This window comes from Bos indicus, chromosome 11 (genome assembly GCF_029378745.1).
Source record: "Bos indicus isolate NIAB-ARS_2022 breed Sahiwal x Tharparkar chromosome 11, NIAB-ARS_B.indTharparkar_mat_pri_1.0, whole genome shotgun sequence".
In the NCBI taxonomy this organism is placed as follows: Eukaryota; Metazoa; Chordata; class Mammalia; order Artiodactyla; family Bovidae; genus Bos; species Bos indicus.
This window is the reverse complement of record NC_091770.1, coordinates 54965743-54984009: the sequence shown is the minus strand read 5'-3', so window position 1 is coordinate 54984009 and position 18267 is coordinate 54965743. Positions and strand designations below refer to the sequence as shown.

Below are 18267 nucleotides of genomic sequence, written 5' to 3'. Positions count from 1 at the left end.
TTGAATCTGATGGTGGTGATATGATGCAATAAATGATTCTAATTGAACCTGGGTAGACTGATGTTCCCCCTTCTTCCAAAACTCTCAATTTTAATTTCTTAGGAGATTCTAGCAGGTCTGGGGAGAGGTATGCTCAGAGAGGTCTGGGGACTGGATCTGTTGACGAAACGGGAGAGAATCATTATACTGGGGAAAAAATAAAGACAGTCACCTGCAGCAAGTCTTGGCACACCTATGTGAAGGAAGCTCGGTAACCTCTTTAACTAAGTAGTCCAGCTGGTTTTGCCTAACAGAGATGGTGCTGTCTCTTTCTTCCAACTTACGAGGGAGATAACTTTTATATTGCTAATATTTCATGTTCTCTTTAAAAAAAATAATAATTGCATTTGTTTATTTTTGGTTGTGCCAGGTCTTTGTTGCTGCGTGCACTTTCTCTCTAGTTGCATTGAGCAGGAGCGACTCTCTAGTTGTAGCCTGTGGACTTCTCATTGCCGTGGCTTCTCTTGTTGTGGAACATGGGCCCTAGTGCTCGAGGGCCTCAGGAGTTGAGGCTCCCAGGTTCTAGAGCGTAGGCTCAATAGTTGTGGTGCACAGGCTCGGTTGTTCTTTGGCATGTGGGATCCTCTGGGATCAGGGATTGAACCCATGTCCCCTGCATTGGCAGGTAGATTCTTTACCACAGAGCCACCAGGGAAGCCCTAATGTTCTCTTTCAATTAACCTCTCACAGCTACTTCTTAGAATCTATTTCTAGAAACTAAGTGTTCCTAATGCCTTTCAATGCTCCTCTAGTCTGTTTCTAGAAATACAACAGGTAACTATAAACATTGGTGACACAGGGTGGGAGCTACTATTATTTGAGAATTTACTATCAGCTAGCACTGTGGTCAACTCAGTATATGTGATCTCTGATATCTTCTCAAGAACCCACAAGGCAACCATTGGTGTGTCTGTTTTAGAGATGTGAATGTTCTCACAGTTCTCGGAGAAGGCAATGGCACCCCACTCCTTTCTCTTGCCTGGAGAGTCCCAGGGATGGGGGAGCCTGGTGGGCTGCTGTCTATGGGGTCACACAGAGTCAGACATGACTGCAGCGACTTAGCAGCAGCAGCAGCAGCATGGCACAGTTCTTAAACTCAAATGATGACCTGTCCAAAAACTGTTAGACCCACTTGGGACAGACCCTGTGATCCATGGTGAGAGAAAGGGAAAGGAGTGCCTGTCCCTTAAGGAGAGAACAGCCTAGTTGCTTCTCCGCTCCATGTGCTCTTGACAGAGTCATGAGGGACTTGATTCAGAGCAGTGACTAATAGCAGGAATTCCACTCCCTGTGGAGGAGAGTTTGAAGCATGTGGACTTCCAAAGTCACACTGTGGGTGGCCACCCATATGCCACCCCCCTCCTCCGTCCATTGCTTTAAGTCTTTGCATGCTACTACATAGCTCTTAAAGTGTCACTTACATTCTCTCCTTTGAGCCTTACCAGATCCTTATGGAAAAGGCTGAGCAAGGATTAATTTCTGAATCTTACACACGCGGGAACTGAAGTCCACAGAGGAGGTGATATATCTTAGTCAGTAAGTGACCAGGCCAGGACCAGAGCTCGGTCTATTAATTTCATCCCCAATAGTGTTTTCTAACACATCATGAAACTTAAAAGTAAAGATAGCTCTGGGAGATGTTGAGTGTAGGAGGGACTGATAAGACCAAATTCCCCAGTTGAAACCTTGGCTGTTCAAATAACCTCTGAATTCCAGTTTTCAATATCGAAGAACACAGACCTCCTTTGACCCTCTCAAAATCTCAGTCAATGACTTGCCAGGATGCTTTAACTTATTGCTCTTTTGTCTCTTCCCCATGTTCATCACTGTCTATCTCAGCATTTCTCAAACTTCTTTTTTCATTATCTCCCCCTTAAGAGATTTTTTTTTTTACCTTTTCCCCTACCTCACTCTGAAATTTTAATACCACAGATATATTGTGTTTATGCACCATATAACATGGGCTTCGCTGGTGGCTCAGCAGTAAAAAATCTGCCTACCGATGCAGGAGACATGGGTTCAATCCCTGAATTGAGAATATCCCCTGGAGAAGGAAATGGCAACCCTCTCCAGTATTTTTGCCTGAGAAATCCCATAGACAGAGGAACCAGGCGGGCTATAGACCATGGGGTCGCAAAAGAGTCAAACACGACTTAGCGACTAAACAACAAAAACAACTATATACCATAAGTGTATCTCTGCTTTATACATACAAATAATAAGACTTTTTATCCCCTTAAGAGCCAAGTTTTACTCCTTAAATTCAGTATTAGCCCTGTTAAGAATGTATAGTGTAGTTCAAAACTAGGAATCCAGTAAAAAAAAAAAAAAAAATTAGAGGAGGAGGAAATAAGAAAGAAAAGAAGGAAAGGAGGGAAGAGAAAAAACAAACAACAAACAATGTAACAAGTTAGTGGGGAGACTTCCCAGATAGTCCAGTGCCTAAGACTCTGCGCTCCCAGTGCAGGGGGCCTGGGTTCGACCCGTGGTCAGGAACTAGATCCCACATGCCACAAATAAGAGTTTGCATGTCATAACTGAAATGATCCTGCAGTCTGCAACTAAAAAAGATCCTGCATGCCACAGCTAGGACCTTGCACAACCAAAAAAAAAAAAAAAGTTAGTAAAGACACAAAACGCTAAACCGAAAGTGGTTCTCATTTTCCCAGTAGTTAGAGCTTTCCCCGGTAGCATAGATTCATGTGTTGGGATTTTACTTTGGCCAAAGTCTTTCCAATATACCTGTCTAAAGCCAGAGCAGAGCATTCTTCAGTCATTCTGTGATCAAATCACAAGGAACAGTTGGGGCCTTGGAACAGACTCACCTTTCAAGAGCTAATTTCCTAGGAGCAAAATAGAGCATTTCCTCTGACCAAACATGATATCTGTTTGTGGTGTTGGGTAAGTCTCTAAGGTGGAGAGAGATCTTTCCTTGGGGGAGGTTTAATGCATTCCTAACTTTACCTGTTGATAAGAAACAGCAGTAGAGAATGTCCTGGAAATCAACCTTACTTGCCTCCAGATCCTGCCTAGCAGAGAAGAGAACTAGAAGAAATGCCCCAAGTTACTACTACAAACAAGAAGGGAAAAGCCAGGCAGGCGGCCCTGACTTGCCCAAAGGCGAGAAGCAAAGTAGCAAACCTGGAACTTGGATTCTACATATTAACACATGAGCTTCTCTTCCAGAAGAGCATCCACCCTAGACACGTCCTTCTTTTGTTACACTTACTTGAGCAGCATCACTCTGTGGCTGTTAGTACACAGAGAAAAAATATCTTTAAATAAACACCAGCACATCTGTTATGGCCAAAGATGTATGCTTAGTGTCTCAGGGGCTGGTATGATTTAATATTGTGCTGTGCTTAGTCACTCAGTCGTGTCTGACTCTTTGTGACCCTATGGACTGTAGCCCGCCAGGCTCCTCTGTCTGTGGGTATTCTCCAGGCAAGTAAACTGGAGCGGGTTGCCATGCCCTCCTCCGGGGGATCTTCCCAACCCAGGGATAGAACCCAGCTCTCCCTCATTGCAGGCAGATTCTTTACTGTCTGAGCCACCAGGGAAGCCCATGATTTAATATTGCCGATGTTAAATAAGAGTCTGGGAGCCGGATCACAATCATAGGCTGTGGGATCGCTTTCCACCTTCAGGAATTTCCACTGAGCAAATAGCTCAGATGTGGGAATAAGTTTTGCTGTAATGCCAAAGACCCACATGAGTGATGTTTCCTTGAACTGGCCACCAGGCTTTGGTTTGTGTGGAAGGAGAAGATGGGACCACACCTGCATGGATATATGGATGTCAGGCACACACGCACTCTCATATTCTAGTGTGGGCTACATTCATGAGGGTACCTGATATCAGTGGCAAAGTCAAGCCAATGAAGAACCAGAAAAAGTCAAACGTTGTATCAACGCTAAGGCCTGAGAAAATTTCAGAGCTGTGAAGGGAGAAGCATGTGTTTCTACTCCTTGACTTCTCACTCTGCCTCCTTTACTTCTCTGTCCAGACCCAGTGCTTTCAGGAACTCAGATTTTTGGATAATACCCTATCACAGAAGGAAATGGGGGCAGTGTGGCTCTGAACCCTGTTGGACTGAGCCCCGCCCCCGGCTGTGTGATGTTGTTTTATTGGGTTAGCCAAAAAGTTCTTTCGGGTTTTTCTGCACCATCTTACAGAAAAACCCAAACAAACTTTTTGGCCAACATGATATTTATCTGTTCTTAAAACAAGCAAACCCAGAACCCACTTATCTAGCACCTACCATATACCAGGCACTGTTCTGAGCACTTTACAAAGAATATCTCATTTAATTTTCAATAATAACCTATTTAATTCTAACATCCCTATTTTCATTTTATAGATGAAGGGATTGAGTATCAAAAAGGTTAAGTATTAATCAGTTGCCAAAGTCACTCAGCCAGAATTGAAGCCAAGCCCTGTGTCTCCAGAATCAGTGCTTGTCCCCTCCCCCATCCCCATTAAGGTAAGTGATGCTGGGCAAGTCACTGAACATCTCTAAATGTCAGTTTACCTATCTGCAAAATTCAATGCTTCTCTGGACAAAGGCTTCCCTGGTGGCTCAATGGTAAAGAATCCGCCTGCAATGCAGGAGATCTGGGTTCGATTCCTGGGTCAGGAAGATCCCCTGGAAAAGGGAATGGCAACCCACTCCAGGATTCTTGCATGGACAAATGAGCCTGGAGGGCTATAGTCCATGAGGTCACAAAGAGTCGGATATGACTGGGGGACTAACACTTTCACTTTAAATGAGAAAATGTTAAAGATTTAGCAGGTTGCCAGGCATCTGGTAAATACAATATGTAATAAACACTCCTCTTGGGGGGCGGGGCAGGAGGGTGGTGGTTGCCTTTCACAGATGGATCAGGTTGAAGTGGAAGCTTCTCTTTCACATACTCATCATGTGTCTGGTGGACCTAGACTCAGCACTGTCTTCTTTCTAATGCCTCATCTTCAAGTTAAATTGGTCTCTTGTTCACTCAACAAAAATTTACTTAATCCCTGAACAAGAAATGCTGTGTCACTTTGAATGAGCTAACCAATTCAGTTAGAACTAAAAAAACTGAGCGATGTGTTACCTTTAGTTTCATTTCCATTATTAAAATTTCTCCCCTTCTTCCTTACAGCATGTTTGCTCTTTTCTCTTTGTACCTTTTACAATTTTTGAAATAGTGTGCAAAAAAGAATCAATATGAGAAACTCAGATAAAAATGACCTGGACAGAAAGCAAGAGTGAGGCTGAATTCCAAGAAGGACCATTATTTTTAGAATAAAGCACATGCACGCACACACAGACTCAGTTGCAGGGAAATATAGATTTCACGGCAAATGCAATCACCATGGAGCAGACAGTGAGACGAAATCACAGAGTGAGTGGTTGTCCTGCAGCTGAGGGACAAATGACAGGATTGCCTTGGCCAGCTGAAGACAGATTGTCGCATTGTTCCATTAATTGTGTAGAGCTTGGCTTTTCCAGACCTTTCTGTGGCAGACTAATCCAGCTCTCACTTGCCACTGACTGAGCTGTCTCACTTTTATCCAAGGCTGCCTACAGTATCTCTGAGAGGTCCCCGCCGCACAGAGTTTGCAATCCTGAGAACGCTTAATTGAAGATAAACACACACTGATGGTGGACATCTAGTAATAAAAAAAAAGGGGGGGCATTGGTTTAAGGAGATAAATATGCTGGAAGATTCGATATTTATCCTGGCTTTATTTTAAGTCCTATAAATTGTTGGCAAATCTGGTCTTACATATGAGCAACTGCCTGCATTGTTTCATTTGAGAGGAACAAGAAACGATCTCCTGTCCAAATACACATCACCAAGGTGTCTCAGTACCTGCAATTCTAGCATTAGAACAATGTTTCTTATTGCCCTAAAAGATCTTTTTTAAGCTGCAGGAATTTCTAGGCAAAACTGGTATCATCGTCCATCTATCCATTTTCTACTGGCATTTAGTTTTCACATTCTCTAAAGAGTTGCTGATAAAAGAGTTAAGGGCAGTGGGCTGAGTGGAAAGGGAACATTTTGATGTTTGGGGATATTTGGGAAAAGTTGGCATCTATTTGGAATTCTCTGAGGTATCATGAAAGCTTCTATGAAAATGAAAAGAGTGTCAGGCTAGGAGGAGAGGGGAAGTTAAGAACCAAAGGGCAGTACCAAGCCTGTGATACCAAACTTTGTCATTGTCAGGCTCCCAGACTCCGGCTAGAGAATGAGAGCGTATAGGAGTATGAGTGCAGTGTGTTCTCCAGGACTCCTGCTAGAAGACTTACTGACTTTAGTATTTTGAGCAAGGTCAGCCCTGCCTCATCACAACCAAGCAGAGGAGGAAAGGGAAATGATAGAGGTAGGAGGGCACAGAATTTAGAAGATGCAATTCCAGGTGCTAGGCTTTGACTTTCGGCAAGCTTCTTAACCTTTCCTGATCTGAGTCTTCTTGTCTAAATGATGGCACAAGGTTGTGTCTGCCTTTTGTGCTTATTGGGAGAATTAAAATAAATAAAAGAGTACTCAGTAAACTATGCGCAGAAGGCAATGGCAACCCACTCCAGTACTCTTGCCTGGAAAATCCCATGGACGGAGGAGCCTGGTAAGCTGCAGTCCATAGGGTCGCGAAGAGACTGACCGACTTCACTTTCACTTTTCACTTTCATGCATTGGAAGGAAATGGCAACCCACTCCAGTGTTCTTGCCTGGAGAATCCCAGGGACGGAAGAGCCTGGTGGGCTACCATCTATGGGGTCGCACAGAGTCGGACACGACTGAAGTGACTTAGGAGCAGCAGTAAACTATGGAGTACTCAGAAACAAAAGACAAGCCCATCTAAGCGAATACCTCTTTTTCACAATCAGCTCCATCAGGGGGAGTCAGTGAGGCCAGGGCCTCCTCACTTAACAGTGACCCCCATCTGGCCCTGCTGCCACCAGCTCACCGTGGTTTCTTACAGAGCTCTAGTCAGACCTATGAATCTCACTCACTGCTGAGCTACAAATGTGGCAATTCTTGTGATCCTCTAGCTCGATGTTTCTCAACCTTGGCTGAATTTCACAATCCCCTGGGAAGTTTTGAAATATTTCCTCATCAAGACCACACTCCGGATCAATTAAACCTGAATCTCTGGGGGAGGGACCTAGGCATTACTATTTATTAATGCCCTCAAGTGGTTTCAGTGTGCCGCCAGGGTTGAGAAGCATTTTCCTAGCTGAGCAAAAGAAAGAAAGATGCAGCTAGAAATTTTTTTTTTTTCTTGTAAAGCAAGGAGAAAAATGGCTTCCCAACAAGACATTGAGAAGAGGCAACTAGCCAACCCAGTAGATCAGAATAAAGAAAGAAATTAAAGGAAGTTTTGAAGTAGGGTTGGTGTATCACAACTACATACAATGATTATTTGATCAACATAAAACACAAATCTTGAAACTCCCTTCTTGCTCTCTTTTTTCCCTCTCTCTTCCCCTCTCCACCTGCCACAACTTTGACTTTTATTTTTCCCTGATCTCTCCCTTTCTCCATCCCTCCTCCTTCCTCTCATTTTATTAAATGACTCTGAATTCCTAGTATTAACTATAGCTGCTTACTCAAATCTACTAAGTTATTCCCAGGGTCCTGTACTTCTTCCCTGCCCCCACCCTGGCCTACCCCCACCACAGCGGTGTTCTTCAGCCTTTTTGCTGGTCCTGCTTCAGCGCAGACCCCTGTGTCTCCCCTTCTCATGCGTGGGTGAGTGTGAGTGCCTGCCTCCTCTCTGGGGTTTCCTTTCATCTTCCCGCACGTTCTAAAAGCCCTATTTTCCACCCACACATGCCTGCACTTTCTCATCTGTTTTCCGGTTTTCCCACCTCCCCCTCTGAAGCCCCACGTCTTTGTAATTTTTTATCTACTTTTTCTCATTCGGATGCAGGCAAGCCTGATGAATCAGAATATCTGGGGAATGGGAGTTCAGGGGAATTTTAATTTTCTGGTTAAGTGGTACTAGCTTGAAAACTACTTTTGTTTTATGTTTTATTGTTTGGGGAAAATGATAAAATAGAAGCCCAGAACCAGAAGGGTCCTAAGGGAATACCTGAAGGCAAAGAGAGAGGCTCACTGCAATTAAGATGAGAACAATGTGGACTCAAGGCCTGTGAGTACCAGCAACAAGTCTAAAGATCATCTCTCCTGACTTCAAGACTGGGTTTCTCCCAGAACACACTCTTGACTTGGCCTGCAGAACTTTTGATTAACCAGGACCTATCGAAAGTAAATTACATTTGGGGGGACTTTCCTAGTGATCCACTGGTTAAGATTACATGCTTCCAAAGCAGGGGAGTGAGTTCATCCCTAGCTAGAGAACTAAGATCCCACATGCCACGGGGCATGGCCAATAAGTAAATAAGTAAATTATACTTTTAAGTCAACTCTCTAGTTCTCCTAATGCCATAGGCCTATGAACTTCACTCATCAGTGTGGCCCACCTGGCCCCAAATGCCTTTCAGTCTGTGATGCTTGAATCTCTAGATCCTCATGCTTCTAGGTTCTGAGACCAGGTCTCTGATTAATAGGTCCACCACTCACTAGGCTAAGCACATTGATTTTTTTTTTTTTCATAAACTTTTTATTTTGTATTGGAGTATAGCCAGTTAACAATGTTGTGATAATTTCAGGTGAAGGGCAAAGGGACTTGGCCATACTTATACATGTATCCATTCTCCCCCAAAGTCCCCTCCCATCCACGCTACTACATAACATTGAGCAAGGTTCCATGTAAGCCCCTTGATTTTTAAAGTGAAAGCCTACTTATACCTCGGAGACATTCCAGGGTTGGTTGGAGCAGGGAAAAAGCCCAGGCAGAGGGGCTGAATTTATTCAGACAGCAGAACTCCTCCTGGAAGGAATATCAAGTGTCTCTTTTTCCCTCTTGTTAATTAAATATCCACTGTTAACTTGACATTTTTTTTCTTGTTTCCTAAATGAAGTCTTACCAGAGAAAAAGTGGGTCAGTGGAGGGCTCTGACAAGTTTTGTCCCAGTTAATTTAAGTTTTGCCATATGTTCTTTGAGAAGCATGTGCTAACTACAGGTCCTCGTGCTGATTAGCAACCAACCTGAGGGGTTTTCATTTAGATTTCCAGTTCTTTCTCAAGAGAGAGCAAGATGAGAAGGCAATAGATCTAGGTGAACCACTCCAAGCAAAGCTGTAATGCAACATAATGGTGTTGATGGCATTGTTGCTCTATACCAGGCAGCAGAGTTTCTCAACTTCAGGCACCCTTGACGTTTTAGGGTAAATGGTTCTCTGTTAAAAAGGAACTTCCTCTATACTGTAGAGTGTTCAGCAGGATCCATGACTTGTACTCATTAAAGGCTGGTAGCATCCAACCCCCCTGCATGAAAATCACAAATGTTTCCAGACATTATATTAATTGGGTGGCAGATTTGCTCCTGATTGAGAACCACCACCTTCGAGACATAGTCCATGTAATGACCAAGAAGAGAAGGTGAATAAACCCCCAATAATAATATACAGATACTGGATACATGCTACACCTTAGTGTCTCTGAGTCCAAAGTCATCTGGTTAGTGGCTAGACAGGGTGATTAACTGAACTTTCTGCTCCTGGAAGCCTGTGAGAAGTTTCCTCTGTTGACAGAGTCCTGCATGACCTGATAACCAGAGGCCAGAGCAATCAAAGTCAGGGTGAAAATTCCTGGAGGCGAGCATTGCACCCATGTCATCTACCAAGAATATGGTGAGCATGTACCCTAGCCCAGGCCAGTCCTAGGGTCTTTGCTGGCTAGAGGAGTAGAGAAGGCACCCATTCAAGGAAATTAGAAAGAGGCTACAGTTGAAAGTCTGACCTTTCATAATGGGATTATCTGGTGGCTCAGTGGTAAAGAATCTGCCTGCCAATGCAGGAAACACAGGTTCAGTCCCTGGGTTGAGAAGATTCCCTGGAGAAGGAAATGGCAACGCGCTCCAGTATTCTTGCCTGGGAAATCCCATGGACAGAGGAGCCTGGCAGGACATAGTCCTTAAGGTTGCAAAAGAGTTAGACACAACTCAGTGACTAAACAACAACAATCACAACATAGGTGAAAGGCCACCAGAGTGAATGCCCTGTGCTTCCAGTTACTGGCTGGGTGACTTTCCACAAAAGCACTCAACCTCTCTAAGCCTTAGGTTCCTAATGTAAAAATAAGGTCCAGATAAAGATTCTTATACCAAGTAGCCACTCAGTAAGTGTTTTTCCTCCATCTCATTTACAACTCCAACTCAGCATTAAGGATAATAGTAACAGTAATAGTTATAGTCAGGCTTTTGTTTTGAGTATAATTCCAGAAACGACATTCAATTGAGGAAGGCCAGGAAATGGGGCCCAGTTACAGGAGAAAGAATTTTGCCTCCTAGAATCCCTGGAAAAAAGTCAGAGTAGAGCATTTATTAATGTAGAAATGTTTTGCAACCCTGAGGTGGAACTTTTGAGTTAGGTGCATATTCTCAGAAGAATGCTTTGCTGGCTTTTACCACTAGGTAGCAGGCGTACACTCTCCTATGGCACTGGCATGAGGAGCCCAGAAGATTCCCCAGTCTGCAAAGCCGCTATCAGCTCATTAACTAATGCCTGAAAATACCATCAGCCACCTCAGCCCTTTACACGTTGTGATTGATTTTATCAGATCCTTTCCTGAGTTAAAGTTTGATCATGGAAGAAGAAAGTAGGAAGAAGAAAGTAGGAGTATAATTAATGCTGTGGGATATAGTTATATAATGTGATCATGTGTATGTGATCATACATGTGGATATATATATATATATAAAAATATGACAATGTAATATGTATATGTGGCTATTTTGTGTCATGTTATGTCATTTACATATAAGTATGCATGTGTGTGGGCTTCCCAGGTAGCACTAGTGGTAAAAAAAAAAAAAAAAAAAAAAAACACCCACCTGCCAATGTAGGAGACAAAAGAGACACCAGTTCCATCCCTGGGTGGAGAAGATCCCCTGGAGGAGGGCACAACAACCCACTCCAGTATTTTTTATTTTTGCCTGGAGAATCCCATGGACAGAGGAGCCTGGCAGGCTACGGTCCATAGCGTTGCAAAGAGTCAGACACGACTGAAGCAACTTAGCACGCACATGTATATGTGTATCCCTAAACTTTTCCCAGAATATACGTCAGGCACCTGTGTAATAGTCATATTCCAGTTAATTCCTTGCTATTTAGCATTCCATCCACAGCAAGCCCAAATCAACCAACAGCAACCATCTATCTAGAGGAAATAACTGATGCTTATTTTGACTCCCCCCAAAACATTATAATACCCATTTTCCAAAAGAGATGTAAATTCTGGTCTCTTAGTAATGCTGTGTGTGAGAAGGGTATCTGATGCCTTTCATTTTCCCAGGGTGTGTGATCCACCAGTGCCCTCTTCTCTAATGCATGGCTGCGCCAGACAGAACATAAACTGAACTTGCTGACAGGTTGGTGACTACAGCCCAGGAACATAGGAAGCCTCTAAACCTTCCAGCGATCTGTGTGCAGTTGCTCCGGAAACCTGGGAGAACTAACAAGTGGTGTCTGCCCCTCTAAAGACCTACACGTACTCATGAGTGTGTTGTTTAATACTAAGTCTCCTTCCTGAAGGCAGAGAGGAAGGTGAGGCATGCTTAGACTTTGAAGAGCTTCAGAGAATATTGAAAAAAGGATTTTAAAACTTTCCTTTCACCAGAATAACCTTTCTCTGTGATGGCAACCTTGCAGTCTTGAGAACCTGAACTACCTGGTGGTTTCAACTCTCAGAGCTGGAGTCTGAGTCCCAAGGGCTGCCTTTCCTGGGAGTGAAGGCCAGAGAAAGGGGTTCATTTAACCTGCTCCCTCTGGTAGCACTTAAAAAAAAACCTACCAGGGCTAAGACTGGTCTGAGAGTGTCATTTGTCATTTCAAAAGACTTTTTCTTTTCCATATATAAATATTCAAGAAACCTCTATACCAGGGCTGAACTTTAATTAGCTGGGAAGGTAGTGCAAATGGAGGGTTAATCCATCACAATGCCCAGGAAGAGACGTGAATCGTGGCTTTAAATTCTTTGCAGACAACACAGGACAATGAGATTAGCACCCTCTGTGGGAAGAACAACAACCAAAAACAAGGTGCTACACCTTTAAAAATCAGATTCTCTTTTAAATGCTCAGTAGTTTCCTTAGAGGGGGTCAGAGCAAGTTTGGTGAAGCTTAAAGATCAATTAATTTAAGAAAGAAAAGATTTCAAGTGTCATAAAACCTTAGTTAAAACTATCAGATTTGCCTCATTCTTGCCTCCCCCGTCCCACTTCTATTCTCCAAAGCAAGAAATGCAGGAGCATGAAACGGAATGAGCTGAATTCCTCTGTTTGTGTAGAAAACACATTTGCTTGCCTACAAAGACACAACGCAGACACACAGGCACACATGCACACACACACACACACACAAAGTAAGAACATAGCTTTGTATGACCATCGTTAGTTCTCCAGGTCTCAGAGTAGACAGTCCTCTCTTCAACAGTATTTCATTAGATTTATATGGACTTCAGATCTTCTGTATACGTGCTGTTTAGTCATATGGGGAGGAGTGGGGGTGTCAGCAGCATATAACAAAGCATGACTATTCTCTCATTTTTTCTCATGGCCACATTTTAAAAAGAAGAATGAAGGGGACAAAAAAGTCTTCGGGATAGGAGATTCTCCAGTCTCCAGTATACACATTTCTAGGGGTTGGGGTGGATCTCTGCCTCTGCTGTTTTCCAGAAAGGCTCTGCTTCTGGAAGCTTTCCCTACAAGCACACCAACAGGGCCCTTAATGCACCAAGCCAGAGCAGCTTTTGGCACTGGATCCCAGTAGGCTTCTTAGGAGGAGATTAAATCAGTGGAATCCAAGGATTGACTCCTACAGTTGCAAAATTGGGGGATTTTTTTTTTATTCCCAGAAAAATCAGTTGTCTTCTAGAGGTCTTTTCAGTGGAATTTCATTATAGATGTCCCTGGAACCCCTGCCCTCCAAGATGGTATTTACAATGGCATCCCCAAATGATCATAAAGACTGAATCCAAAACCCCCTCCTTGAAGTTATCAAGGCACCTCTCTTCTAGAACATTAGCAGTCTAAATGGGTGCTGTATGCATGGTATATATCATAAAGTCATGTTTTAATTATAAACAAAATAAAATGAGGTCTCCTGATCAGAAAGAATGAGCTTATGGCATGCATGTGCGTGTGTGTGTGTATATGTATATATATATATATATATATATATATATATATATATATGTAAGGAGCTATCTAACAAAGCTTAACATCTTAGAGACATTTGCAAAATATTTCTCTTGAAAGAGCTTCTTAGTCTCTTAGAAGCAGTATTCTTAGACACAGTAATTTCTCCATAGGCAGAAGAGAAATCTACCTTCAGTCCTCAGCTTAAGTAAACCTCCTGGTGATGCCATTCTGCATTTCAAACAGCTGACTTTGCCTCTTTAGATGGGTGACTGGAGGCATTTGCATTTGGGGAGAAGGTGGTGTATATTTTCTCCCCCCAATCCCTCTTCGTGCTATTCCGACTTCTCTGTCTCTCAAAAGAAAAGGGAAAATACAAAGATGCCTGTCTGCAGGATCATTCAGAGAGGTTAAGTACCTGAGTTTGAGGAAGACTTTTAGACTCCAGACAATATTAGTTTGCCAGCTTTCACTCGTGACAGTTTATTTCAATCATACATTTACTTAAATTGCTAGCTAGTGAATGACCCCTCCCATCCACCACACCTCCTCCCCTTTTCCTGCCCTGCACCCACCACCTGGTACCACTCTTAAGTTTAGTTCAATAAACAACCTACATCTCTATGGACCTAGAAACCTATGAAGGTTGGCAAGGGGCAGTCATTGACCCCAACACAGAAAAAAACTAAAACATCACAGGGAAAGCAAGCGTTACACAACAGGGTTAGCTGAAGAGAGGCAGCTTTTCTATACTGGGTTAACAAATTATTCCCATCTCAGTAATATTGGAAGGTAGGCTCAAAAGCTCATCTTTCCCACCCCCATCACTTCCATATGAGCCTGCCTGTAAAGTCTCCTGCTTCAGGCAGCACCCAGGTAGACATTCAGCCCGAGGTAGGCTCTTTCAGTGTTCCCCACAGCAGCTAGGAGTGTGTTGTCCCCATGAGAGCCTCAGCCTGCTGCAGTCTTAGCAATATGCTCCAGGAAGCACAGCTTTCATCACCAGGCATTTGGATTCTGCCTTATTTCCCTGAGTCAAACCACAAGAGAGCAGGAGCTGAGGGTCTTTCACTTGGAAGAGTATGGAAAAGGGGCACAAATGCTACCAAGACTGGTGAATCAAAGGCATAGAAGAACAGAGGCATTTGGGGGTGAGGTTTTGAATTGATTAGAAAGATGCTTTGTATTAAGTGCAAAAACGTTTCTTGTTCATAGGAAAAACTGGCACTGCCTTTTAAAAAGCATTTGCAGTGATCTCTGCCTTCAAGGCTGATCAAGGATGCTCAGTCCTCAGTTCGCCTTTCCCTTGCTTTAAAGTGGCTAAATTGCACTGTGCTCCCCCAAACATAATATAGAGGGTCTGACTTTTTTCAGTCCTTAATCATGTGGGGTACATCCACCTGATAAGCTGTTTGTCCTTCTTAATGTCTCAAAATGAGCCTGGCTACTTTGCTCTTGAATTTCTGGATTTTCCCTCTGGTCACTAGATCACCCCTACACACACACCCATGCACACACCCACCCACACACACACAGAGGTAGGAAATTGTAACTATTACTTCTCTTAACACAGGTAACAATTCATTTAGGTTACACCAGTCTGTAAAAACTGTAAATGCTATTTTATTTTAAACATTTTAAGTTTACAAAAAAAAAAAAAAAAAATCAATGATTGGTACCTTTTTACACTCTCAGATTCCTGAATATGGACAGATCTTCAAAGGGAGGAAGGAGTTTTCATATGAAATTTTAAGATAGACTGTCCTGAAGGTTGTGGGGTGGGGTTTTGTTGTGTTTGATCTCATTTTTTTTTTTTTTAAAGACACAATAAAGCTAAAATGTCAAGTCTCTGGGAGTGATCCCCTTACAGTTTCAGTCAAGGAGCGTATCAGAGCACAGACCCCAGCCTGGCACTCGCCGGCCCGCCCCGGTTGTCCAGGCATATTTGGTAGCGCACGGGTTGAGAGTCTCTAGGGCAATCACACTTCGCATTCTCTCGCGGGCTGCTGGTGGCAGGTACACGAGCCATACTCGTTGATGATGACCAGGGCTCCCTCAATGTGGTTCGGTTTGTAATCAACGTAGTATTCCTGGGCAGACATGGCAGCCATCTGATGCATGGTCTGTTTCTGCTTTTGCTTCCTGCGCTGCGTGACAAAGCACTGTCTGAGCTGCCTGAGGCTGGCTGGGAAACACTTCCAGGAGACATAGAGCACCAAGACCACGATGAGGAAGGAGAAAATGAGGGCCATGGTGCCGGTGACCACCTTGTGGATCTGCACGGCATTCTCAGCGTGTTCGCCGGGGAGAGCCACGGTGACAGGCTCGGGCGTGCTGTCGGGCTGCCCCTCCCTGTCGTCAGCGAGTGTGGTGGCCGGGCCGGCGGGGAACCCCAAGTCGCTGCGGTTGGTGACGGCCGAGAGCAGGTGGCCGCTGGTGGGCTCGGCTCCCTCCTCACACAGGTGGAACGCGTACACGGCGTCCAGGACGTCCTCGCCCTGCGCGTACTCGGGGCTGGCGCACTGCAAGTTGCCATCGTAGCGCCCCTGGAAGTTGCTGAGCCAGGAGGCCAGGGCGCACACGTTGCGCCCACAGTCCCAGAGGTTCCCGGCCAGGGTGATGCTGGTCAGCGACTTCCAGGAGTTGAGGATCCGGGGCTCGACGTAGGTGAGGCGGTTGGAGTCCAGCTGCAGGGACTGGAGGTGCGGCACGGTCTCGAACACGTGGGGCTCCATGTACTCGATCTCGTTGCCCGACAGGTCCATTTTCTCCAGGTTCCACACCCAGTCCAGCGAGCTGACCACAATGGCCACCTTGTTCCTCCTCAGGCAGAGCGAGTGCAGGGAAATGAGGCGCGGGAAGTGGGCGAAGTTCACCTTGACCAAATCGTTGTGCTCCAGGTGCAGCTCGGTGAGCTTGAACAAGCCGGCGAAAGAGTTGCGCGCCAGACTCTTGAGCTGATTGTATCCGATGTCGAGAAACTTGAGGCTGCGGCAGTCCTGGAAGATGCGCACGGGCACGAACTGGATGGCATTGGCCCGCATGTGCAGCGTAGTGAGCTTCCGCAGCCCATGGAAGAGGTCGGGCGCCAGCGCCTGCAGCTTGTTGTACGAGAGGTCCACGCTGCGCAGGTTGGGCATGGGCCGGAAGGTGGTATTGGCCAGCTGGGTGATCTGGTTGGAACTCAGGGTGAGTTCCTTAACTCGGCGCAGTTTCTGAAAGGCGTCCCCCTGCACCGAGCAGATGTGATTGTGATCCAGATAGAGCCACGTGAGCTGCATTAACCCCGTGAACTGGCCGGCGCGCAGCTCCGAGAGGCTGTTGTAGCGCAGGGACAAGCCCAGCAGGCCGGACAGGTTGTGGGGCGCCTCGGTGAGGTTGAGCGCCTCGCAGTACAGCAGCCGCCCCTCGCACCGGCACAGCTGCGGGCACCCGCTGGGGGCGGCGGGCAGCATCTGAAAGCAGGCCCCCAGCAAACACAAGACCACCCCCGAGGGCCTCCTCAGCAGCCAGTGTAGACAGAGACCGAGCAGCAGGAAATCCATTAGCGAGAATCTTTCCAGAGAGGCTGGAGAATGTCCATTGGAAGCGCTCGGTCAGAAATCTACATCATATTTTATTCCGAGGGAGGGGGAGCGGGGGAGGGGGGAGAAAAGGGCAACAATCAAATAAATATATTGAAATAAAGCAGGACCCCCCCCCCACTCCCCAAAGCCACACGTTCACCTCTAAGCATGCAGAAAGCTGGGCAGCATAGAAAGTTCACAGCCACGGAAAAAGATCAAAGAGATGGTGATTTGGTCCATGTTAGATGCTGCAGCAAAGAAAAGGGAGGAAAAAAAAAAAATCTTCGGGAAAGAATTTAATTAAAAAGTGTCTTACCCACCCTTTTCCAGAGAGTGACAACCTCCATTCAGCTGCTCCCTTTGTGTGCAGGCTAATTATATGCAGGGCGAGAGAAGACCCCTCTGTGTTTCCGAGGCAGCCCCGGTCCGCGGCCGGCGGATCTGGCAGGCGCACAATGTCTCACTTTGCTGCTCGGCTCCGGGCTGCAAGGGCGGCCGGCGAGGCGGGGAGGCGACTTCTAGGACCTGCAAGTTTCCCAACTACGTGCGAGGAGCCGGGGTTTCGCCTTCCTGCCGCTGTCCTTTCCCTCTGCAGTTCGGACTGTGACGTTGTGGGGGGGAAAAAAAAAACTCCAAACTCGGGGCTCGCGACTCCCCAGGATTTGACAGTCTGGTTAATGTCCGTCATTGGAAAGGACCCCTGACCGGCGCCACCTTTTCCTCCGCGGAGACCGCCTGCCATTCGAGCCCGGGGCGGCTGCGGAGAGCGGGCTCGCTCATCCTTTGCGGGCGGCGGGGAGGTGCGGGAGGCGGCGCGGGGAGCAGGGAGCGGCGCCCCGGCTCCTTCCCTCCGCCAGGCTGTGTGCGGCGCGAGCTTGCACCGGCACCTACTGCTCACTGAGTGTCGTAAGCTGCTCACGATTGTGCGTCTTCCCGGAGCACCTCAGACATGGGCAGATTGAAAAGGGGTGGGCAGAAAACCAACATTTTCCCGAACCACTAAAGTAATATATGTTCTTTGATGAAAAGGAAAACACTTTCAGCTTTTTGGTCCATATTTCAAAAAAAAGGAGGGGGATGGAGGTATGGGAAAGCATCATCAACCACTGAGATATTTCCAAGTGGGAGACTGAAATACTCTGTTATGCTCCCCCTCTCCTTTCCGTTTGAGGAATGTTCCCCCCTCCCGCTTTAAAGCTGTCTACGTGTAAGAGGTACGTAGGAATCCGTAGAGAAATCAACATTTGGTCCCTTGCTTTAGAAAAGCAACTTGAGAGAAGCTAGAGGAAGGCAATGATTGTGGGGACTTGACTGAGTTTTTTTTTTTTTTTTCCTTGCGGGGACTGGAGTTCTGCAGTCAGCCAGCCCTTTTGGGTGGTGGATGGGGTAAGGAGGTGGGGGGAATGCTTTT

The 18267-nt window shown here is 45.6% G+C and overlaps 2 protein-coding genes across 7 annotated transcripts in view; one reads left to right on the top strand and one right to left on the bottom strand.

Annotated features, from left to right (window-relative positions):
• Positions 1–18267, top strand: part of CTNNA2 (catenin alpha 2) — a 1365089-nt gene that overhangs the window by 934176 nt on the left and 412646 nt on the right. The gene's annotated exons all lie outside the window — the stretch shown is intronic.
• LRRTM1 (leucine rich repeat transmembrane neuronal 1) lies at positions 14890–18075 on the bottom strand. Of its 3 annotated transcripts, none has more exons than XM_070798843.1 (2): positions 17173–18075; positions 14890–16894 (listed from the first exon to the last, which is right to left on the bottom strand). In XM_070798843.1, the coding sequence occupies exon 2, from the start codon at positions 16833–16835 to the stop codon at positions 15270–15272; it is 1566 nt and encodes a 521-aa protein (XP_070654944.1). In that variant the 5' UTR covers positions 16836–16894; positions 17173–18075; the 3' UTR covers positions 14890–15269. The 3 variants fall into 3 exon arrangements, with proteins under 3 accessions (XP_070654944.1, XP_019825907.2, XP_070654945.1); XM_019970348.2 differs by having other exon boundaries at positions 17177–18075; XM_070798844.1 differs by lacking the exon at positions 17173–18075 and adding an exon at positions 17017–17125.

Coding starts and splice junctions, on each gene's coding strand:
- LRRTM1 (XM_070798843.1), bottom strand. CDS start 16,835: ATGGATTTCCTGCTGCTCGGTCTCTGTCTACACTGGCTGCTGAGGAGG.